Source organism: Zingiber officinale, chromosome 9B (genome assembly GCF_018446385.1).
Source record: "Zingiber officinale cultivar Zhangliang chromosome 9B, Zo_v1.1, whole genome shotgun sequence".
Taxonomy (NCBI): domain Eukaryota; kingdom Viridiplantae; phylum Streptophyta; class Magnoliopsida; order Zingiberales; family Zingiberaceae; genus Zingiber; species Zingiber officinale.
In genome coordinates this window covers 37,412,331-37,437,015 of record NC_056003.1, presented here as the reverse complement: position 1 = coordinate 37,437,015, position 24,685 = coordinate 37,412,331, and the positions used below count along the sequence as shown (strand labels likewise).

General features: G+C 38.0%; 1 protein-coding gene across 2 annotated transcripts; it reads left to right on the top strand.

The window, feature by feature from the left end:
• The first annotated feature begins 10,647 nt into the window (after positions 1-10,647).
• Positions 10,648-23,459, top strand: LOC122023529 (vesicle-fusing ATPase-like). 2 transcript variants are annotated; one of them, XM_042581662.1, is made up of 21 exons: positions 10,648-10,944; positions 11,118-11,213; positions 11,296-11,380; positions 11,463-11,513; positions 17,947-18,117; positions 18,246-18,400; positions 18,495-18,603; positions 18,716-18,815; positions 18,895-18,950; positions 19,843-19,908; positions 19,982-20,064; positions 20,187-20,320; positions 21,065-21,275; positions 21,435-21,563; positions 21,643-21,703; positions 21,785-21,844; positions 22,069-22,127; positions 22,267-22,354; positions 22,490-22,612; positions 22,885-22,950; positions 23,113-23,459. In XM_042581662.1, the coding sequence occupies exons 1-21, from the start codon at positions 10,757-10,759 to the stop codon at positions 23,272-23,274; spliced, it is 2,253 nt and encodes a 750-aa protein (XP_042437596.1). In that variant the 5' UTR covers positions 10,648-10,756; the 3' UTR covers positions 23,275-23,459. The 2 variants fall into 2 exon arrangements, with proteins under 2 accessions (XP_042437596.1, XP_042437597.1); XM_042581663.1 differs by lacking the exons at positions 10,648-10,944; positions 11,296-11,380.
• The last annotated feature ends 1,226 nt before the right edge of the window (positions 23,460-24,685 follow it).

The window sequence follows — 24,685 nt, the reverse complement described above, 5'->3', positions numbered from 1 at the left end:
CTAGCTTCACTCACTAGGGTTTTCACCTGGCTTCACTCACCAGGACTTTCACCTAGCTTCACTCACTAGGGTTTTCCATCTGCCTAGCTTCACTCACTAGGGCTTTCCTTCTGCCTGGCTTCACTCACCAGGACTTCCATTCTACCTAACATCCCAGTTAGGACTTCCCAGTCAAGTATCCGGTCAACCTTGACCTACTTGACTCATCTTCAATCAATTTCTTATTGTCAAACATCTAAACTCAAACCAAGACTCAGCTTGGTCAACCAGGTCAACCTTGACCTGAGGGATGTTGCACCAACAATCTCCCCCTTTTTGATGTTTGACAATACCACAATAACACTTACAATACCACATGTAAGTTAGGCTAATCCTATAGCCTCAATCTTCATGCCACTAGGTAATGAACACATAAATTAAGCTCTTCATTCTCCCCCTAAGAGGGCACACTCCCTCTAGGTAATGAAAGCCTAACTTACACCCATTCACAGGTCCTTTCATTCTCCCCCTATTGGCACACATCAACCCATCTTTGGGCATACATCAACTCATGCCCCAATTTTGGATACACATCAACAAATCCATTTGTTGACGACTCTCCCCCTGAAGAGTTGCTCATCGTTGTTCACAACATCACTCGTTGTGATCAATACGATAAAGAAGGTCTCATACCCTTCATTTATCCTTAACTTCTCCCTCAATGTAGACAAATACCCACCCTTGAGCATTTTCTAACCACTTGAGTTCCCACTTGAAATAATGAGGATATCCACTCCCCATTTCAAGTTCAAAAGCTCATACATGAGCATTTTCTTTAAGGAAGGTTAACCACCTTCCAAGGTTCATGAAAAATAAATTTTATGTCTTTAAAGAGTCCCTCCCCCTAAAGACATGGTGGTAACTTCTGTCATTGCACCAACAATGACTTGGAATCCCTAAACCTTTAGGAAACCCAAATTTAGAAGTTTTGAGGTTCAAATACTCAAAATTTGAAGCAAACCTCAACCTAAACTTCAATGAAGCCTTCCTTAACCAATCCATCCTTGTTTTCACATGAAAACACCCTTTGTATGTATACAAATGTATTTTAGGGGTTTGGAATGGTTACCTAGACTCAAAGAGGTTCAAAGATGCTGAAATCAGGCCTTCCCAGCCAAAATCAGCAACTTGGATCGATTGGAGTTGGGTTCCAATCGATTGAACCTTTCTGAATCGATCCACTGATCGATTCAGACTACCTGGATCGATCGGCTGATCGATCCAGCGAGCTTCTGCTCGCGGGAGAATTGCCTTCTGAATCGATCCACGGATCGATTCGGGCACTCTAATCGATCCATGGATCGATCGGAGCTCTGATAGTTGCTGAAATTCCATTTCAGTCAACTTCAGAAACCCCTAGAAAATTCTACAAAAATCTAAAAATCATGAAATTTCGTGTAGACATTATTTAGGGCATACTTAATCATGGAAAAATAGCTTTCTATGAAAATACATCATATTTTCAAAGATTGACACAAACTCGAAAACTTGCAAAAACTTTAGTGTTTTCTTCAAGTTTGTGTCTAACTATTCAATGGTGATTACTATCAAAAGATAGTCTTCACCAAGGTTTTCCAAAAATATTTTAAAAACATTTTCAAAACCAATATCCCATCATGTTCCTTGGGCATAATGCACATGACTTGTACATTAGCTTTCCCAATGATGGGAAAACACATAACTATGTGTTTTGATGAACCTAAAACTCAAAAGAATGCACTAAATCAACATCTTGAGTTTTGTTCATCTTTTTAACATCTCACTTGTATTTAATGTGCACTAAAGCACATACAAGTCACCTTATAGTCTTTGTGAGATGTAGATTTTGGTTTTGCCCTAATCTGGGGATCATGCACATCTATCTAGGCATTTTAAAGATATTAGACATCCACCTAGGATGTCACTTGTTAATAAGTGTTGTTAAATGCCATTTGTCCTTAATTACAAGGAAATAAACTAATGCATGATAATATTATGGCATACATCAAAATAAAATAACTTTCAAAAGAAAGATTCCTATAACTACATGATGTATGAATGTCATGACATGGTATTTTTGGATTTTGCATAATAAAACATGAATGCAAAAATAGACATGATGTCATGGCATATGATGGGCAAACAATCATGGCAAGATTTTGCATAAATAAAGTATACCTAGATTAACTATCTAAGTATCCTTAAAATCTTAGCTAAACTTACAACTTAAACCTAGATTGCCCTAAAGTGCTTCAAGAAAATGCTAAAGCCTAAATTGGCATTTCTAATTCCCTTGATTAATGTATGCCAATTGAAAGTAAGTATATCCTCAAATGTTGGCATATTTCTTTTTTCCACAAGAGTAGCACTTTTAAATTAAGGCCCGGATTGCCTTAAATTTCCTAAAAACATACCAAAATCCCAACTTGGTAGTTCTTATGAATTTCCCAATATGTGCCATTTAAGATTAAAATCAATTCTTCCACCATTCGGCACATTTTACTCTTTCAAGGAGTAAACAATAATTCCATTTCATTTTCAAAGATTAACCAAACCTTTAAAATGCTCCTTGAGTGTCAATTTCCTCAAAGTTGGGTTAACTACCCTTCTAATTGGATTTGACACTCTCTAACCCATTTATGGGGTAGAGAAAATGCTCCTAGGAACCCAACACCTATTGGTGCTCCTTGGATGCTCTAGGTACTCACTAGGGATAACTTCCCTAGATACCTTCCTAGTGACCTTGTTGGGCTTCTTAGAAGCCTTGGTCACATTTTTTAGGTCAACTCTAGGGATAGCCTCCCTTGTGACCTTGTTTGTGACTTTCTTAGACTTCTTAGAAGCCTTAGTCACATTTATTGCAAAAACACTCTTAGGGATGACCTCCTTAGTATTTTTGACTTGCCCACTAGACCTAGGGTTTGTTCCATAACTATATGGAACCCTATGATAACTAGGCACATCCTTCTTAGCCTTTGGTTTGTATCCCAAACCTCTATTGCTATTGGATGACTTTGATTTTCCTAACCCTAAGTTATGCTCATTTTGCCCTAATAGGATATTTTTCATCCTTTTTAGGGTCTTTTCCATTTTATCAAGTCTTGACCTCAAGACTTGATTTTCTCTCATTAAGTCCTTAGGTCTTGATCCATGAGCATTTTTGTTTCTAGGCTTGTATCTAAAGTCCTTAGAATTATTGCCTAGATTTTTACCTACATCCCTAACCTTAGGTGTAGTAGTCTTGGCATGTAGGGCCACATGCTTTTTCTTAAAGCCCTCATGCTTCCTATTCTTATGGTAAATTGCATTAAAATGATAAAACTTAGAACTATCATGCTTTTTACCATAATGTAAAGGGGTAGGCTCAATAAAAGATACCTTCTTCTTTACCTTGGAGGCTTACCCTTGACTAGTGCCTCCTTGAGCCTTGGCCACCTTCTTCCCCTTGGGGCATTGACTTCTGTAATACCCCTTTCGATTGCAAGAGAAGCATATGATATGCTCCTTGCTCTTCTTTGTTCCGGGAATGGTCTCCTCGGGCTTCTCCTTGCCCTTTTGCGTCACTTGACCCTTCTTCTTGGCCAAGTTGGGACACTTGCTCTTGTAGTGCCCACTTTCCCTACACTCAAAACATATTATATGATTTTTATTTTTAATTGAAACATTTATACCTTCTTGTGTAGGGATGACACTTGCTCCTCCATTTGCTATTTCTTGAATTTCGGAGGTGGCACCATCTTCTTCTTCTTCACTTGACCCGGATGTAAAAGCTTCTCCTTCTTCTTGATCCGGCGTCACCAAGGATTGCTCCCCCTCAATCCTAGAGGTGGAGGCTTCATCATCTTGAACATGAAACAAGGAGTATGCTCCCTCCTTGTTCCCTTCGTTGCATTCCCTTGAGGATGAAGCTTCTTGGATTTCCTCTTCTTCGGAGGTTGAGCATCTCTCAACCTCGGAGTCCTCCTCTTGGTCTTGCTCCAAAGAGTCACCCTCTCTGGATTCTTCATGATCTTGTACAGTGGAGGGTATCTCTTCATGAAGCTTGGCCAATTTGCTCCATAGCTCCTTTGCATCTTCAAACTCTCCAATTTTGCAAAGGATGGTGCTTGGCAATAAATTGACCAAAAGCTTGGTCACTTTGTCATTGGCCTCGCACCTTTGGACTTGCTCCGGGCTCCATTTGCTTTTCTTTAGAACTTTGCCCTTTGAATTTCTTGGAGCCTTGAAGCCTTCCATTAGAGCAAACCATTGCTCTATCTCCATCATAAGAAAATTTTCGATTCTTGATTTCCAAGAATCGAAACTCGTAGAAGTGTATGGTGGAGCCACCCTTGTGTCAAATCCAAGCCCATCTTGGAATTGCATCTTGAAGTTGAGCTTGATAAAGTCTTGAACTTGAAGAATTTGCTCCAACTTCTTCACCCTCTAGCTTTTCTTGATATGCTTGACCCTTCCGGCGATGATTCCGGTGAAGAGCGGCCTTGCTCTGATACCACTTGTTAGGACCAAAAGTAGCTAGAGGGGGGGTGAATAGCTCGTCGCGTTCTCTCGGTGCTCGGCGTTGCTTGTTTCTTCAAAGATGTGCAGCGGAAATACAAAGAAACAATCACACAACGCTAACACGGTTGGTTTACTTGGTATCCACCTCACAAGAGGTGACTAGTCCAAGGATCCACACCACGCACGCACCCTCCACTATGAAAACACTCCTTTTCGGTAACTACCGAGGGCGGAGAAGCCCTACAAGACTCTCAGTACAAGAAGAAAGGAAAGGGAAACAAAATACAAGCGCAAAGCTTACAGTGAGTACAGAAAACTCTAACCCTAGCTTCTCTTCTTGCCTTTGATCCGTCTCTTGACTTGGAAAGCTTCCAAGATCCTTCAAGAACTGGCGATCTGAGCTTTGTGAGTGCTGTGGAGGAGCTGGCGAGAGATCTGGAGTGAATCGGAGAAGAGATGCCGAAGACAACGTTCGCCTGCGGCTATAAACCCGACGCAACGGTCGGATCCCGATCGATTCGAATGTTCCCAATCGATCCACGGATCGATCCAGAGCGCCTCTGTGCTCTGGAAAAACGCCTGGATCGATCCATGGATCGATCCAGCGCTTATCGCGCGAAGCAGCCGCGTCCCAATCGATCCACTGATCGATTGGGACATCTGGATCGATCCACGGATCGATCCAGAGGCTCTCTGTTCGCTTAGGAAAGGCCTGGATCGATCCACTGATCGATCCATCTCCTGGATCGATCCACTGATCGATCCATCTCCTGGATCGATCCACTGATCGATCCAGCACTTGGTTTTTGCCCAAAACCAAGTCCCAAGCCTCTCAAACCAACATCCGGTCAACCTTGACCTGTTGGTACATCATGCCTAGCATCTGGTCACTCCTTTGACTTACTAGGACTTCCCACCAAGTGTCTGGTCAATCCCTTTGACCCACTTGGACTTTTCTATTCATGCCAAGTATCTGGTCACTCCCTTGACCTACTTGGACTTCCCAACACCAGATGTCCGATCATCCTTGATCCATCTGGATTTTCCCTTGCCTGGCTTCACTCACCAGGACTTTCACCTAGCTTCACTTACTAGGGTTTTCCATCTGCCTAGCTTCACTCACTAGGGCTTTCACCTGGCTTCACTCACCAGGACTTTCACCTAGCTTCACTCACTAGGGTTTTCACCTGGCTTCACTCACCAGGACTTTCACCTAGCTTCACTCACTAGGGTTTTCCATCTGCCTAGCTTCACTCACTAGGACTTTCACCTGGCTTCACTCACCAGGACTTCCATTCTACCTAACATCCCAGTTAGGACTTCCCAGTCAAGTATCCGGTCAACCTTGACCTACTTGACTCATCTTCAATCAATTTCTTATTGTCAAACATCTAAACTCAAACCAAGACTCAGCTTGGTCAACCAGGTCAACCTTGACCTGAGGGATGTTGCACCAACACTATATTGTAATCAAGTAAAATACTTTTATCCTTTTACTTATTTGTTTATGTTTTTTGTGTTTAATTAATATTGTGTCCTTACTCTTTTCAAAAGCAAGAGATTATTCTAACTTCTATTCAGGGCTATTCACCCCCTCTGTCGGCTCAATTGGTCCTATAATTGTATCAGAGCCAAACTGTTTTAGAAGGACTAATCACCCACTAAAGCAAAAAGACAATGGATGGATCGAGCATCTACTCGCCAAAGTTCGAGGGAGAGTTCGCGCTATGGAAACACTGTATGGAGATATTCTTCAAGATTTATTTTGAAATTCTTCTTACGATCAAATATAGTCTTGTAGCACTTAGATATCAACACGGAGAGGAAAAAAGAACACTTTTGGAGAAAAGGGAGCAAAACGACTTCATGGCGAACGACAAAGCAAAGTTCTATGTTGGTACAGTTGACACCAATGATCAAATCTGAGTTTTGATGAATAACAAATGAATTAAAGTTATATGTGTTATTGATCTAATCTTATTACCGAGTTCACAGGGTTGACTAACTTAACAGGTCAAGAGGACTCGAAACCAGGTAGGAAGTCCAGATGTGTGATTCTGGTAGAAGGTTGGGATGTTCGATTTCCCACGGGTAGAAGTCTGGATGTATGATTCCGACAAGAAATTGGGATGTTTGATTCCCGATTGGAGAAGCTCAGATGTTCGATTCTCGATTGGAGAAGCATCAAAATGAATTGGGATGATAGTACGCCAAGAAAATTTTATCGAAGGCATGCCTAAGTTAAATTATATGGTTCTACCTGGTGCACTAAACCTAGTGGATCTGACTGAAGCTACCATAATCAAATATGAACTAGTTAAACTAAAAACTAGTATTTAGTTCTTTAGGAGGGTCATTTTTAGGAAGTTATCTTAGATATGGTTACTGATCCTGTCCGAACCAGAAGTCAACAAACCAGAAGTCAACAGACGCTGGGCACGTGGCGCTCTCCGGCTCGCTGATGTAGATCTCCAACTGGTGGCGCGATGCTCCGGCTAACCTGCACAGAAGTCGAGCCGGGAAGGGGGTTCCCGGCGGCGACCCTCCGACGCTCAAGTCAGGTAAATTACGATAAACAAGGTGGCTCCCAAAGTCTCAGAATACGTAGAAAATCTTACCTCCGGCGAAGTCTGAGGTTCTTTATATAGAGCTGTGAAGGGTTTGGGCACGTGTACCGAGGTGCATACGTGTCCTCTGTCCCTTCCTAGGTATGCGGCTGTCAGAAAGCTTACTTGACCCATATCGCTACAGTCAAAGCATGCCCTTGATGGGACAGCAGAATCCCCTGTCACAAGATTTGGAGCATGACACACACGTGAAACCTACCGGTTGTCAGAGAAAGAAGTCCCCTGTCCTTTTCCCTTGCTCCAAACTTGTCGTCCGGGCGGACAGCTCCCTCAACATCCGACCGGACATCCGCAGCGGTTTACTTGTGCTTTGTGGAGACTAATAAACAGGGGTGCTTTATGACTTTGATTGGTCAAAAGGTCAGCTCGGTCCATGACTTTTTCAACTGAGCGTCGGAACCCCGATTTGACAGGGTGCCTTCCAACCATAAGTGCGAGCCGGCCGGACCCACCCGGGTATTCGATTCCATCGGCCGGCCGGCAGTCCGGTCGGACCGGCCGTCTACGGCCGTCCGTCCGGTCGGACCACACTCTCCCCGGATGGGCGGCTGCTCCGGTGACTTCCACTTGGCATTGACTTTACAGGGGGGGCCCGCTCTTACTACCAGATCAGTTACTTTAATGATGTTCATTGTGACTCACCATAGTCTAGAAACTTATCCTATAAATTCCTTTTTATGAACACAAAGCTATGTTTGAATTTAACAAGGGCCAAACAACCTTTTTTTTTAAAGACATCTTAATAATATATTCAAAACAATTTAATTAATCTAACTTCAATTGAAATAATCTTAATCAATACTCAAAACAATAATAAACTTTAATTAAAATTAGATAATTAATCAAATAATTACATTAATTAATTAAATTTGAATATAAGAAGTGGCATTAATTAATTAAACAAAATAGTGATTAATTCATATAATAATAAAATTATAAAATAATTATTTAATAAATTCAACTAATTCTAAGCGTAAAAAATAAATAATAAATTACTTAATATTAACTTAAAATAAATAAATAAATTTAATTAATTTAACTCGAAATTAATTAATAATATTAGATTAATTAATCAATAAATTATTCTCATTAACCCAAGATAATAATAAACTAATTTTTTTATCAACTTTAAAACTAAAATTCTAACTTAATCTTTAACTCTTAATTAATTAATTCCAAATTGATTTTACCTAATTAATTTTGACTTAAACTTAATACCTAACCAATTAATTAAATCAATCCTTAATTGACAATAATTAATAATCAATTAATCCTTAACTAATTAATTATGAAACTTTAATCAACTATTAAACTAAAATTTGAACATAATTGTTAACTTAATACTAAACTCTTAATTAAACACAACCAAAAATTGAATTAATTCAAATAAAACCTTAATCAAATTACTTAACTTAATTCTAAAGTTAACTTAATCAAATTAATTATTAACCAAATCAAAAACTTTACATTAAACTTAATTAAGCTAATAATTTTAAAAAATAATTATTAATTCACTTAATTTTACATTAAACTTGACATAATTTTTGACATTCTTTGCCATTTTATAATTACGGAGATTATGAGAGGTGATATATAAAGGAGGAATCCTCTCCGTTGACAGGGTATGTTCTCTGAACATATGAAGTTTACTCTTACACACACGTTGATCCGGCAGTAAGAACAGGGGACCCCGTCCAGGGGAGTTAACGCCGCGTGGAAGTCAAAGTGGCTGGTGTTCGTCCGGAGAGGGAGGGGTCCGACCCGCCGACCGGCCGTCCGGGGTAGACAACGTCCGGGTAGGAATGGGTCCGACCGGCCGGCGACTGCCGGTATCTAGCTGATGGTTAAGGGCGCCCTGTCGGAAGTCAGGGTTCCGGCGCTCAGTGGAAAAGGTCGCAGGGCCGAGCGGACTACACGCTCGGCCAAAGCCATAAGGTAACATACTGCTAATGGTCTCCACAAAGCACATGATTGAGAATCTCCCTAAGTAAACCACCGCATATGTCCGGCCGGATGTTGGGGGAGCTGTCCGGCCGGACGTCAGATCTGGAGTAAAGAGGGAAAGGACGAGGGACACCTTTTTCTGACAGTAATTATGTTTCACGTGTAGGTCATACTCCATATCTTATGACAGGGGGTTCTGCTGTCCCATCGGGGACATACTTGGACTGTAGCAGTATGGGTCAGGTAAGCTCACTGACAAACCCTTGCTGGGGTATGGGCCACGGACACGCGTACACCTCGGTATGTGTGCACTCGTTTTTCCGCTGCCCTATATAAAGGCCCTCATTCTTCGCCGGAGGTATGCATTCTACAAGTTTTGGAGCCACTTTTTCTCTATTAAGCTTCGCCTGACTTGAGCATCGGAAGGTCGCCGCCGGGAACCCCTTCCCGACCCGACTTCTGTGCAGGTTCGCCGGAAGTTCGTACACCGAGACGAGGACCCACGTCATCGACTAGGAGAGCGCCACGTGCCCGGCGTTCATCGATTCAGCGATTCGGACAGGATCACACGTTATTTACTGTTCTTCATTCACCTGTCCGGATTTGTACTGACTTGAGCATTGAATGGTCTTTGCCAGGGACTCCCCTGGTCTGGGCGTTGGCGTCTACAGAGTAAAAAGTCTTCTCTGAGTCAACAACCAAGTTACCGTTCCCAGCGCGCCATCTCTTTAATTTTCAAACAGGATCATAAACCACATATTCACCATACTTCCATCTACATAGTGTCCTATTTACCCCTACTCAGATTAAATAATAATTATTAGCATAATCCTCAAGGACGGGGATTTAATGCCCGAGGACGAGGATTTAATTCTTGGGGGCGGGGATCTGCTCCCATCCCTGCTCCGTTGTCATTTCTGTGACGGGGATGGGGTTTAATCCCCGTGGATTCGAGGACGGTAATTCTCCGATTAAGTAGAACGGGAGATGAAAATGGGAATTTACTTCATGGACGAAGATAGAGATGACAAACTCATCTCCGATCGATTCCATTGCTATCCCTATGTATCAATTTGAATAATCCTCAAGGGCAGGGATGGGAACGAGTATAGGATTTAATCCTCATAGATTTGAGGATGGTAATTCTCCGATTAAGTAGAGTCGGAGATGAAAGTGAGGATCTACTTCATGGATGGAGATAGAGATAACAAACCCATCTCCGATCGATCGATTTCATTACTATCCCTATATATAAGTTCGATCCGGTCTTCAAGTTACCTGTATACATTCCGGTGATAATTTTTCTATTGCCTAGAATTAATGTCAATCGGCTCGATCCACTTTTAGAGTCGGTCAGATACCTTCGAGCGACTAGAACATAGGGTCGCTCGGATCATATGGTCGCCGTGAGTCGCACATTTATCATCTGATTGCCCGGAATATCGGGTCTCCCGGACATTTACCCGATCGGATCATGTTGTTTTCACGTCTGACGTGTCCCCGTCTGTATGACTGACGCGTCCTGAAGTCTCGACTTCCTCTCCAAGAAGGCATATTTATATCCATTCATACAAGGCACCAGATCGATTGATGTCCTATTTTATGCATCTATTTTTTCTCCCCTTCTTCCTCGAAGTCTCGAGCAACCCTAGCTCACCTTTGATCTCATGGCGGCACGGTTCGGACTCGGCTCCTCGTCGGCGGCAGATCTCTTGACCGTGGTGAGCACTCCGAGCCAAGATCTCGCACTGACCAACTTCGCTTACTGCGCCCCGGCAGATCTGAGCAAGTTCGCCTCCCCTGGATCGAGCGACATCTACGCCCTCATCGGCGATTCCATCGTACTTACGCTACGATATCCTTCCATTTGTCCGTTCGACAGTGTTTTCTTTGAGACGGACACTAATTAATTCTATAGTTCTTTCTAAACAGCGTTGAATTTCTATGTTACATTTCTTTGGTTGGTATACTCTTACATTTTATAAGAGGAAAAAAGATCATTCTGTAATAGCCTTAACATAGAAATACTGCTCATCAGAACATTCCTAGCAGTCATGTAGCTCTCAATGCAATCCAACGTCGGCATATAAGAGTTTCCTCTGGTGATCAAATCTCAGTTAGCAGGTATGCACTCTTGATCGTTTTCAGTAAATTTTCGTTAATTGTTTTGCTACTATACCGTCTTAATTGCCCATATGTTTTTCAGATTTGTTACTCCTGATAACTTTAATCTAGCATTGCTTAGGCTTGATCTGGATTTTGTTAAAGGAAAAACCAATAGAACTGAGCAAGTATGATTTTCATTAATTTTGGTGTTTGGTGTTGATTGTACTTCTTGTTTGACTACTTATATATATTGTTTTCATGTCGTAGTTGGATGCTGTAGTTCTTGCACAGAAAATTCAGGAGAAGTTCGTTAACCAGGTAGAATATCTCAACAGCCTCTGGAATCTGCTTATTTTACTAGAAATAGTCCCGTGATCTTTTCTATGATTACTATTTTTTGCATGAAGGTCTGATTTTTGACCAATTTATTCATTTTGGTTAGATGTCAATACAGTTTTCCCATTGCAGAATATTAAGTTAATTGATTCTACAAAATGATTGTCTTATTTTAATTTGCTGCCAGTTTGTATAAATTAAACTAAATCGTTCTTCATACTGATTGTGTCTTCTCAACTTCTTTAGATAATTATCTGTTCGGGAGAATAATGGAATATGTTAATATCAATATTTAGTAATTTGTATGCGAAATTAAAGGACTTACTGATGATTTTGAATGTTACCAAGTTCAACTTTAGATGTCATGCTGTATTTTCTCACTAGTAGTTTTGATTACATGATGAACACTATCAGGTATGTGAAACATTCTTAAATATTCAGTATTTCAACTCAACTATTTTTTTTTGTGAATTAAATGAATTGGCTATTCTCACCTAGGGTAAAAGGATGCAAGGCATTAGTTTCATGGCTTGAGTCATCTTACTTTGGGAACTATGTAAATGCTCTTGCTCCACGGCCTGCCCATTTTTTAGCAGTCTATAATGCAAATGTTACACTATTGCTATATTAAGTTTGAAAAATGTTCCGCAAGTCATACTCATAGGACCGTAAAGCGCAATTTGGGGGGGGGGGGGGGGGGGGGGGGTTGAATATTACTCGTTTGAAATCTTTCTTTTCTTTTACGAAAACAATCACAGAGTTGTAGTAGAAAGCTAAAAACAAAAACACGGTCGATTACTTGGGTTCATAGTCTAGTGACTGCTACTCCAAGGCCCATCCCTTGGACCGTTTTCAAATGGGCAAATCACTAATATTCTCGTCTTTGAAAAAGCTTTCAGTGAAGGAGGAAAACATACAAACGATGAAAGTGATAGTAACAAACTACTATCCCGTTTAATGTAAGTCAAGTAATAAATACTACTGACAACTTTGAGAGCCTCTCGGCGTAGTAGCAGCAAGAGAGAGATGAATCAATGAGAGAATTGATTGCTAAGTCTCGGATCTCAAGGTTTCTTTTGTAAACTTTTCATTCGGTTGATCAAACCACTTCTTTAGAAAAAGCCCGGGTTTGAGTCAAGGTTCTAAAATTCGCTAAGTGCTAGTCGGGCGCCAGACCAGCGCTTAGGCCGCTTAGGCAGGGGCTGGGCGAATTCCACGGTATCAACATAAATTACATAATAAATTACGTTTTATAACTACAACGCAATAACATCAAATTTAAAATAAGTTTAAAATTATACAACTAATAAAACATCATAAATTTATTTTACTTTTTCTCCGTAATTTTCAATAGGTCTGCAAACGAGCCGAGCCAAGGTTTAGGGTGTTCAAGTTTGTTTGATAAGGTAACCAAGCCGAGCCGAGCCGAGCTTAAAATGAACCAAGCCTTTGAAATGATTGTTCAAGTTTGGCTTGGTTTATTTTTTATGAGCTTGAGCTTGTTTGGAGCTTAGCTTGAGTTTGGTTCGTTTAGATGTTATCGATCTCTCAATTCAAGTTTGGCTTGAGCTTGGTTCGAGCTTGGTTTGTTTAGATGTTATCAAGCTCTCAATTCAAGCTTGTTTGATTGTTTGAAATTTTTACTTGCTTGATTGGTTGTTGAGCTTGATAATTTAAATTTTTTTGTTTATTTTATTTTATTATTTTTATTTATTTAGCATATTGATAAGAATTTTATTAATGAACATGGTTTGTAGACATTGTTCATAAACGTTGTTCACGAACATTAACGAGCTGAACACATATGTATTCAAGCTCATTTGTTTAGTTTAACGAGCTATTCAAGCTTGTTTATTTAATTGATCTTGTGTATATTGAACAAACATAAACAAGTTCTTACCTAACCAAATACCAAGCTTGTTCACGAATGCTTGATTTATTTACATGCCTACTTTTCAACAACTTGTTTTTCATCGAACACGAACTCAATATTATCATTATGATCCTCCCATTCTTCTTTGGATGCAAAATCATCCTCGTGAAGTTCTTTCACTCTAGTTTCTTTAAGGTTGTTTGATGAAATGATATTTCTAAAGGATGAGGCTTTGGCCAACCGTCAATTCAATTGCTTCCAAGTCGCTCAGTTGAGGAAAGATCAGACAATAAATTTTTCTTCAAATCAATTTCTTCAGCCTTTTAACTATCTGATTTATCAGAAATGTCGGCTTTTTCATTTGCTCTAATTTCTCCAGCTTTGGTTACTTAGTATGATGAAGATAAAATTTGGTGCTAACCGCTAGGGCAAGCCAACAAATTGATTTTTTTGTTGGACCAAAGTTTAGAACTTCTAAACCTTAAGCACAATACAAAATAAAAGGTTACATTTCCGATTTTTTTAATTGGGCTTTAAATTTAAAAGCCCAAGCTAAAAACAATCATGAAAACCTTGCACTATTTCCGTCGTGCCGGGACGATTTGATCGATTAGTTGGTGCCTAGGGTCGCTTAATCCCGCCTAGACGCCAAGGCTGTCTAGGTTGACCGACTAGCATGTTTTCGGTGCGGTTAGCTGACACCTAGCACCTAAGCGGCGTCTAGGACAATTTTTAGAACACTACTTTGAGTCCAGGTTCACAATATACCCAGATCGTATTTTCCATGAAATTTGCTTGATCGGTCGACTAGACTAGATATCGGAACTTCCTTTCATGCTTGATCCTATCTTAATCTGATTTGCACTTACCATATATATTCGGTCGTTCAACCCCATAATTGGTTGACTGAACCCTTGAGTTTCCTTTGTTAGCTAATTTGAACCCTTGAGTTTCCTTTATATAATTTAATTATATCTAATTTCCAGTTACCAAATGACAAGTGTGTTCTGTGATCAACTAATCTATGCCTATCTGCTCGACCAAACCCTTTAGTCAATCAAAATTTTGTTTTATGCAAAATAAAGTTAGCACAATGAAGGTTTATCAGCTTTTTAATGAGTGGTGGAAGAGATATTTTCATCAACTTTTTAATGAAGGTTTAAATAACCAACTTAACTTAGGTAAGCATAGAAATTTTATTTTTTATCATAGAATTCAAACTTCAGAAGTAGAACAAACTTTAAATGAGATGCAGAGAAGTCGTTGGACCAGATGATATTCCGATAGAGGTATAGAAGTGCCTAGGGAAACAAGGTATTGAATGATTTACAAAATTATTTAACATGATATTGAAAACGAAAAAAATGCCTGATCAATAGAGGATAAGTACTCTGGTTCCCTTATATAAAAACAAGGGAGATGCACAAAATTGTGCGAACTATAGGGGTATTAAAGTAATGAGTCATACTATGAAACTTTGGGAAAAAGTAATAGAAAAAAGATTAAGGAAGGAAACCACAATGACCGAAAATCAATTTGGATTCATGTATGAAAGGTCGACAATATAAGCTATACATCTTCTTAGACAATTAATTGAAAAATATTGGAAGCAAAAATAAGATCTACATATGGTATTCATTGACTTAGAAAAAACTTATGATAGAGTTCCAAGAGAAATTATATGGAGAATTTTAGAAAAAAGAGGTGTTAGCATAACATATATTGAACTAATTAAGGATATGTATGAGGATGTAACGACCAGACTAAAGACTTTAAGCGGAGTAACTGAAACATTTCAATAAAGATAGGGTTACATCAAGGATCAGCTCTAAGTCTCTATCTTTTTACACTAATTATGGATGAATTCACTGCGCACATTCAAGACACAGTACCGTGGTGCATGTTGTTTGCAGATGATATTATTTTGGTAGATAAAACACGTGGAGTAAATCCTAAACTAGAATCTTAATGAGAAATATGAGATTTAAGTTTAGCAATATTAGAAGTAACGAAACAATTGTTAAGATAGGAGAGGACGAGTTGTCTGGAACTGAGAGATTTAAATATTTAGGATTATTTTTGCAAAACGATGGAGGGATTGAGAGAGATGTCTTACATAGAATACAAGCATGATGGTTGAAATCGAGGGGAGCGTCGAGTGTATTATGTGACCGTAAAGTACCTCTTAAACTTAAAGGTAAGTTTTATAAAATCACAATTAGACTTGCTATGTTATATGGAGCTGAATGTTGGGAAGATGAGAGTTGCAGAGATGAGGATATTAAGGTAGATGTGTGGACATACGAGGATGGACAAAATAAAAAATGAGAGCATTAGAGAGAGAGAGAGTCAGAGTTGCATCTATTGAGGAAAAACTCCGAGAGACATGTTTAAGATGGTATGGACATGTACTTAGACGACCAATAAATGCGTTAGTTAGGCGATGTGAAACTATAATAAACATGTATATTTAACGAGGAAGAGGAATACCAAAAAAGACTTGGGTAGCAATAATAAAATAAAATAAAATTTTATTTATATATAGATGATGATATAGTAGGAGATAGAGCTCAATGACGTAAAATGATTCATACAACCGACCCCACCTAGTGGGATAATGTTTGGTTGTTGTTGTTGTTGTTGTTGTTGTAAAGTTAGCACAATGATAACAATAATAATTGTGCAATACAGAGTAAGAAACAGATAATATTCATAAGTTATTTAGATAGTTAAGACTATTTGATCTCGACTTAAAAACCTTCGTTGGTTTCTTGAGTCGGATCACCGCCTAAGGTGTCCCAACTGGGACACATTCTCACTGCCTTCTAAGATTGAAAGGTCTCTCTAGGACTTACCTTACTCGCCAATATCTATTCCTTCAACCTATTTGGGCTTTTTCTTCTCAGTGGCTAATCGTTCTGATACATTAAGACTTTCCTGCAAAACCGAATTAGCACAATATATAACGCAAAACATATTATCAACACTGTAGTTCATTTTACGAAATACGCTGGTCCGGTCGGAACCTTGTTTCAGTCACACTTGCTTAGAGTGCATTCCTCCAAGACTTTTTACTATTCACTCTCCTGAGGTTTTCTCTTTGCTTGAAATTTTCTACTCCAAGACTTCTCACTATCTAGGGTTTACTCCCGTAGGATTTTCCCTTTGTTTAGAGCTTACTCCTCTAAGATTTCTCACTACCTAAGGTTCACTCTTTTAGGATCTTCCTCTTACTTGAAGTTTGCTTCTCCAACGCTTTTCGTTATTTAAGGTTCACTTCCTTAGGATTTCTCTTGCCAAGTATTTAGTTACCCTTGACCCGCTTCGACATTTCCTTTGCCTAGGTCAACCTTGAGCTGTCATCACTTCTACCTTTGTCTAGGTCAATCATGACCTATCAGGACTCTTTTCTTGCTAGCCTTGCTAGTCCCTTGGTCAATACCTGACTAGACTTCTCACTTGTCTAGGTCAACCTTAACGAGACTTTATTTAATATATTGTCAAACAAATATCAAAACCCTGGAGGTTGATTGCACCAACAGTACTTTCTTAACCTATCTATTACCCAAAGTTGATTTGAGTATTGTTCAGATCAGGCACAACTCGATCTTCTTAGAATTGGTCTGAACATACTTGTTGCGATATGGTATGTCTATATTTGACTAAATTGTAATAACTCTGTCTATTTAGTACCCAATATCTTACTATTGCTTGTAGATTTGATATCTTCTGGTGGAATTTGTGATAAATTTTATTCTTGGAGAAAACCATTAGAAGTTAGAAGGTGGTATTCAAAAAATTTTCAACTTTAGGTATAAGTCTAATGGGTCAGCTTTAGTGAATGTCATATTACTCTAGAAAAGGAATCTCTCATTTCATATTAGAAATTTACTTAATACAAGAGGCTAGTCAAAATTGGTAACTTTTGATACTGAAAATTTTTGTTTTTCAGTTTCTTTCACTTCTCTTCTAGAATTGTGTAGGTATTTGCTCCAACAATATACCTTGAGCTGTTATTGTAAGCCTTAACAGGTCAACAATTACTAGGTAGCTTTAGTGACCAAGTTTACTGGATGAACTTTCTTCACATGGAATATCTAGATTGCATGGGAATTCTAGTTTTAGTTCCGTATGACCTCTGTATCTCCCCAACAGCTAGTTGTTTCACTTTGTTAGCAAATGCTTTATAAGTTCATGGTGATGCCAATTTACTGAAGTTGTTGATCTCATGAAGTGTTTCTACAATTTACTTATGAAACTACTGATATTGCATAATTCAACATATCCTCTGTTTTCTCCTTGAAAGTGTGGGATGTGGTGCTACTAGCAGAGTTCCATTATGCCAAATAAAGTTGCCTGATTTGAGCAACCAATTTTCAAACCTTTTAAGATTACAAACTTGCAGAGAAAAATATCCCAATAGATAATAGGCTTTTTCACTTTTGGTTATTAGAAGTCTGTTCCTTTCTCTTATGCCTCAAGTTTTTCTTGTTTGGTTTATGTATTTTTTAACTAGGAGCTATTTACAAATTTGTTATGCAGGTTATGACAACTGGGCAAAAGGTATCATTTGAATTTTGCGGAACAAATTATATTTTTACAGTTAATCAAGCACTTCTAGAAGGCCAAGATGATGCCAAAGGCTTAGACAGAGGAATAATATCTACTGGAACCTATTTTGTGTTTGAAGCTTCTCCAAATTCTGGCATTAAGGTTCAATTTCTCACACCTTCAAAGATTTTTTAGTAATTCTTTAAGAGGAATTAGAAGTAATTTTTTTACTCTAACTAAGTCAAAATTGGTTAAATTTGACTATTTGATGATTTGTGTTTTTTACATAGATCATTAATCAGCGTGAAGCTGTTGGCAGTAAAATATTCCGTGAAAAGGAGTTTGATCTTAAGAAGCTGGGAATAGGAGGACTAGATACTGAATTTATAGAAGTTTTTCGAAGAGCATTTGCCTCTCGAGTTTTTCCTCCCCATGTTGTTAATAAGTAATTTCAATTTTACATTAATTAAACTCTTGAATTAGTCATGAAAATAAAATTCATGAATCTGGAATTCCTTTCTTACTGCTATGATATGCAGATTGGGTATGAAGCATGTTAAAGGGATGTTGCTCTATGGCCCCCCTGGTACTGGAAAAACACTTATGGCTCGTCAGATAGGGAAACTATTGAATGGAAGGGAGCCAAAGGTTTGTCTTTGTTGTTCAACATGTTACTCTTGTTTACCTACCCATTTGAGAGAGATAATAACTAGTCTGATTGGTGCATGTTACTTAAGAGAGACTATTTTTTGAACTTTAGATTGTCAATGGTCCAGAAGTCCTAAGCAAATATGTTGGAGAATCAGAGAAAAATATTAGAGACTTGTTTGCTGATGCTGAGCAGGAACAGAGTACCAAAGGTAGCACATTTTGTTTATTTCTATGCTACATGATTTTATTTTGTATCTTCTAAACATTCATATATTTGGCTGCTTCCAGGTGAACAGAGCGACTTACATGTTATCATATTTGATGAAATTGATGCTATTTGTAAGGTACACTCTTATAGTTGATTCTTTTTAGAAAAAAGGGAAAACAATATTTTATGATCATTTTGGAGCATGACATCTGTCATAAGCAAATTTTGGCTTCATAGGCTACAAATGCTTCCACAGATTATTTTGTTAGTCATCTTTCGAGTATTTTAACTGAATTTATCATATGTACTGTTTTGTTCTACTTTTTAATTGCTTGAAATTTTATGAATGCTATTTTCTTTTTCTTTGTCATTCATACAGTCATTTCTAACTTAATGGCATTAGATTCTTAGGTGAGTATAGATTAATATTATATTTTTTTATTTCTCCAGCAATCTGAAAATTTGTGCATGGTGGCAATTGAATATAAGATGCATTCCATGCACTTCTGTCTAATTTTGCCCGTGGTTAGACTAATATTTTACTGTTTGTAATTACGTTTTTTTGCAAGCTGGATCTGATGATTAATGGAATGCCATCTGTTTAGTTCGTGGTTGTGGAACCAGAATATTTTTTAATGGTGCAATATTGCACTATGAAAAATATATAAGTTCTATTGGTCTGTCAATACATGGCATCGATTATGTATGCATATGAAGTAAAAAAAAAATCATTTCATTCTTGGGGTCAACTATTTAGTTGTTAAAATACTTGTGGGGTCAATTGACCGCACATTTTCCAATGTGTCTCTGTCCCTGATTAAAGAAGTGAAACAAATTTTCATTTTCTCTACTCCTTGCTTCAATGGGGTGTAGACTTAACCTGGTTCCTTGTCCTAAGCTGCCAAGAGAATATATCACATAATTGTGGTTGAATCAGATGATAACTTTACATACATGTAAAGGTTTTCCCAATTAGGTTCTTCTCATAGTAGATATTGTTGCTAATATTTCTGGAATTATGATTGCAGTCAAGAGGTTCTACTAGGGATGGTACTGGAGTTCATGATGGCATTGTCAACCAGCTTCTTACAAAGGTGATTCTTTTAATCTTACAATGTTTCCTTGCAGCCTAGCACTGAATGCTAACCAAATGTATTCACATTCTAGATAGACGGCGTTCAGTCATTAAACAATGTATTGCTTATTGGAATGACCAATCGGAAGGATTTATTGGATGAAGCTCTACTAAGGTTCATTGCTTAAACTGTAATTACTTGTTTTATTGCCTCTACTTAATTCTGCCACTTATGCTCCGAGTATTGTATTGATTGTTCAATTTTGTAGTTAATATATGACATACTCTTTCTTCTAGGCCTGGGCGATTAGAGGTTCATGTTGAAATCAATCTCCCTGATGAGAATGGCCGTTTCCAAATTCTTCAGATACATACTAGTAAAATGAAAGAAAATTCTTTTCTTGCTGCTGATGTAAACCTTCAACAGCTCGGTATGTGCTTATTCTTTTCAGATGTTATTTGGTTTATGCTAACGAACTAGGCAATACCAAGTACATATTGCTTCTTCGATCATTCTTAAGACATATCTGACCACATAAAATCTCCTTGATTATATGAAGGCCTATATACCCCTACTAAATCATTTAAATGTCTTAAATGGTTTGCATTTTCAACATACTTGGATCTGGATGCTTCTAGAAAACTTTGCAGGACAGTAGTATCTTTATTTGCTTGACTAGTCGGACAATGATGAATATTCTCTGTGTTCTTTGTTTCGTCTTTTGGAGTTCAGTTGTTGCCGTAAATGTGATATTTGTTAGAGAATGTCAGCATCCTTGTGAAGAGTTTGAGTGTTTTGCTTACTGAAGGAGTGAAACTGTTACAAATGAATAAGAGAACCTGCCAATGTTTTTAAAATCTCATTGTTCAAACAGTTTGAGACTTCATAGGCTATATTTTGTTGCTGATTGATGTCTTAATTTTTAATAACTTTTATTCTTGTGGTTGTTGCCTTCTGATTGGGTTACTTATATTCAATTAGAGGCAAACTTTTCTCCACGCTTTCTTTTGTTTTGGATACTCAGATATTGCAGTTTTTGTTCTTGTTTTGTTCATCATCTAGGTATTCCAGTTTGATTTTTGGTTGCATACATTTTCAGATCATTTGGAGGTTAAATGACAGACTTGTTAAGCTGCATATTTCCTTACATGTAGTTTTTATGTACTTACTGCAGCTGCACGAACTAAAAATTACAGTGGGGCTGAACTGGAAGGTGTTGTTAGAAGTGCTGTCTCATATGCCTTGAATCGACAGATAAGCTTCGATGATTTGACCAAGCCCTTGGATGAGGAGAGCATAAAAGTCACTATGGATGATTTTTTGAATGCTCTTCATGAGGTTGGACCAGCTTTTGGTGCATCAATGGATGATCTTGAACGACGCAGGTATGTTCAAGTTTGACATTGTCTCGGTTGAAGCTGATTCCACATCCTTGAAAGCAATTCTACTTGGGGATGTTCAGGAGAACCTACAGATTTTTGTGCTCTGAATTTTGTTAATGTTACATAATGTGGCATTATCTTTAATGTGCAAATGGCTTTTAGGCTTAATGGGATTATCGATTGTGGTGAGAGGCACAAACGGATCCAAGAGAGAGCCCTGCTTCTTGTGGAGCAAATCAAAGACAATCAGAGCCCACTTGTTACATACCTTCTGGAAGGTCCAAGTGGCAGGTAAATTTACAACCAGCTTTCTAATTGATTAATCTGACTTTTTTGCTGATTCAATCTGCTATTTATTCTTTTATGTCAGTGGCAAAACTGCAATGGCAGCTACAATTGGTATAGAGAGTGATTTCCCATATGTCAAGATTGTAAGTTGTGATATTATTGATGAAAGAAAAATAATTACCTCAGTACCATCATGTTAAATGATTAAATCCTCTCATTATTAGATATCTGCAGAAAGCATGATTGGTCTCGGTGAAGCAAGTAAATGTGCACAAATTGTCAAGGTGAGTTGAATGCTAGAACAATTTTAGTAAAAGTTCTCAATTTATTAAATTGTAAATGTGAAAACATTTTAAGTATTTATCCTACTAATTTTGTCCATGCATTAGTAATATCCTACTTTTGTTTAGAATCATTTGAACTTCCATCTACCTATTTTTTCTTGCCATCTAAGCTGATCCTTCAATTGTGTTGTCCCATTTCTGTAACCAAGTATTGTCTAACACAGGTTTTCGAGGATGCTTACAAATCTCAACTGAGCTTTATAATTCTTGATGATATTGAGAGGTAACTTCTAATCTACTATAATGTCTCTTCACTTGGCTTGTATTCCACTTGAGTGGTTCTTGGTTGGTAAGGAACACCTGTTGGCCATGTTCTTGTTATCTCGTGGCATGACACAGCTTGCCATGTTTCCATGTTTCAGGCTGTTAGAGTATGTACCTGTTGGGCCACGTTTTTCCAATTTGATTTTGCAGACATTGTTGCTCTTTCTTAAACGGCTTCCTCCAAAGGTTTTCTTCTTTTACTAAATTCCTAGAATTGTTGGAGTGGTCTTTGATAAAAACAAAATTGCACAAGCTACTAAATTGAAATTTCATGCCGAATGCATAGATAACTGCTAGTTTTTCCTGTGTTGTATTCGACAGGGTAAGAGCTTGATGGTGATTGGAACAACGAGTGTGATGGATTTCTTAGAGACTGTTGGTATATTTGGTGCATTCTCAATTTCAGATCATGTTCCGAACTTGGACAGGGAAGATGTTAAGAAGGTAAAAGGCATTTCTGTTTCTCGTTTTGGAGTATCAAGCTTAAGAATCATAAATTCGCACCTTGTGAAGCTATTTGTTTATGAATTAACTAATTATATTACTATTCTCTAGAATTTTATGGTTTTGGTTCATCGAGTCCTTTTTGTTGGAAAGGATGATGTTCTAATAAAAACATTCAGTATGACAGATGCTTTAAAGTCGTGCAATATTATAGATTTTCAAATGTGCCATTTGGAGTATGCTGTTCGATCTTATTTTCAGCATGTCTGCAGGTGCTGAAACAGCTCGACGTATTCTGTGAAAATGAGCTTGACTATGCTGTTGAAGAAGTAAATGAGGTAAGTTTTTCATCCTGAAAGGTGAAACTTTCTTATGATTCTTTGAACATTGAATTCTCTTGGTTATATGATCATACCAATTATGTAATCTATCTCACCTCGTCTTAAAATATGCTACTCCAAATAGATGAAAGAAGGTAATTTCTGTGTATCTGGTTACAGATATCAATCAAGAAGCTATATATGCTAGTGGAGATGGCCGCAGTAGGTCCAAAAGGAAAAAGTGCAAAAGCAATTCAGTCCGGGCAAGAGAAGATTGATCTCAACTTTTTCTCGAGTATACTGCGTGACATATGCAAGAACCATGTTTTCTCTTCCTTTTGACCCATGTTTATCTACTTGCTCCTAAGAACAACAAAAGATATCTACTTTTTTTTTTTCCTCATTTAAATTTGTGGCAAGATCTTTGTCGGGTCTAACCATACGATCAAGTTGAAGTTTGTGTTTATGGGTCAGTATTGCAAAATTGATATCTATTTATTTCTGAGCGATGATGGTGTCTGAATGAATCCTGACCTCCAAAGCAAGTATTCATATGTTTCATCATTCTTTTTGAGGGAAAAAGAAGGCCAAAAAAAAGCTCTACCCCTGTATTTGTTTATGCGTATCTTCATATTGTGGAATGGAATGATTCCTTCTTGTTTCGAGTTGTTTATTTTGATGGGGGGAAAATTCCATTTTGATTGATCCGTCATATGCTCCTCTGCGTATTTTCGTTGATTGGTAGGTGTTTTGGCCTTGTGCCCATCCATTTCCATCACAGTGAATTACTATCCTGTCAAACTTAAAGTTGTTTGAAGCTTATTGATTATTTTATAGGAAAAAAAAAGAAAACCTTCATAATTTTTATTAATCAAAATGATATTTATATAAAAGCAAAGTTTAGAATGATAAGGAAGAAAAAAAGGTTACTGGCACCATCAAGGAAGAACAAAGTTGCTAGCACTGCATTCATGCCAATCCAATAGGACCTTGACGCTTATCTTTCGTTCTAGTGTACCGTAGAGAAGAACAAAAAGTCCTTATTTTAAAGGATAAAAAACACAATCAAGATGGAAAGAGTGTGAACTGATTTAGGGAATATGAAGACCACTTCAAACTGCGTCACGGCACTATTATGGGCTTCTCAACCAAGCATCATCAAAAATGGCTTTAAAGCATAACCAACACGAAAATTAACTTGACATCAGAATTTGATATAGAGCAAAGTGTCAAAAATAGGCGACGGTTAAATGCGAAGAGCAGCGAATATGAGTTACTGGGGATATTACGTTCGATGCGACGGTGGATGGGTATAGTAGGAAGCAATCGCCGTCCCTGTCATGGTGGTGCATTCTCCGGAGGGGATTTGGTCATTGGAATGGAACTATAGAATGATAGTGACCTAGGCCGTGATTAAAACGGCTCGGTCCAATGATGCACTGATTTAAGTTTTGAGCAATTGTCTAAAAAGAATCTTGATTTTGGCAAAATAACTAAATAGGACCCTCATGTTTCAAATCACACCTCTTGTTTTTGGACCAAATTACTCTTCCTTGTTATACGAAAAAAGTCTTAATTCAATATCCATTGAATTGAAGATTTTGTTTCCTTCTATTTTATAAAAATGTTGTCTATTCAATAAGAAGAAGAAGAAGCGAACTCTCATTTTATAAAATTAATGGATTGAAATATTTTTTTTAAAAAAAATATAAAGGTAAACTTTTATTCAATTTTATAATTAACCATTTTTAAC

Excerpts from the sequence above, each read along its gene's own strand:
- LOC122023529 (XM_042581662.1), top strand. The coding sequence starts at position 10,757 with ATGGCGGCACGGTTCGGACTCGGCTCCTCGTCGGCGGCAGATCTCTTG. Across the intron at positions 10,945-11,117 it reads TCCATCGTACTTACGCTACG|TGCTCATCAGAACATTCCTA; the intron begins ATATCCTTCCAT and ends ACATAGAAATAC. Across the intron at positions 21,564-21,642 it reads CTGGAAGGTCCAAGTGGCAG|TGGCAAAACTGCAATGGCAG; the intron begins GTAAATTTACAA and ends CTTTTATGTCAG.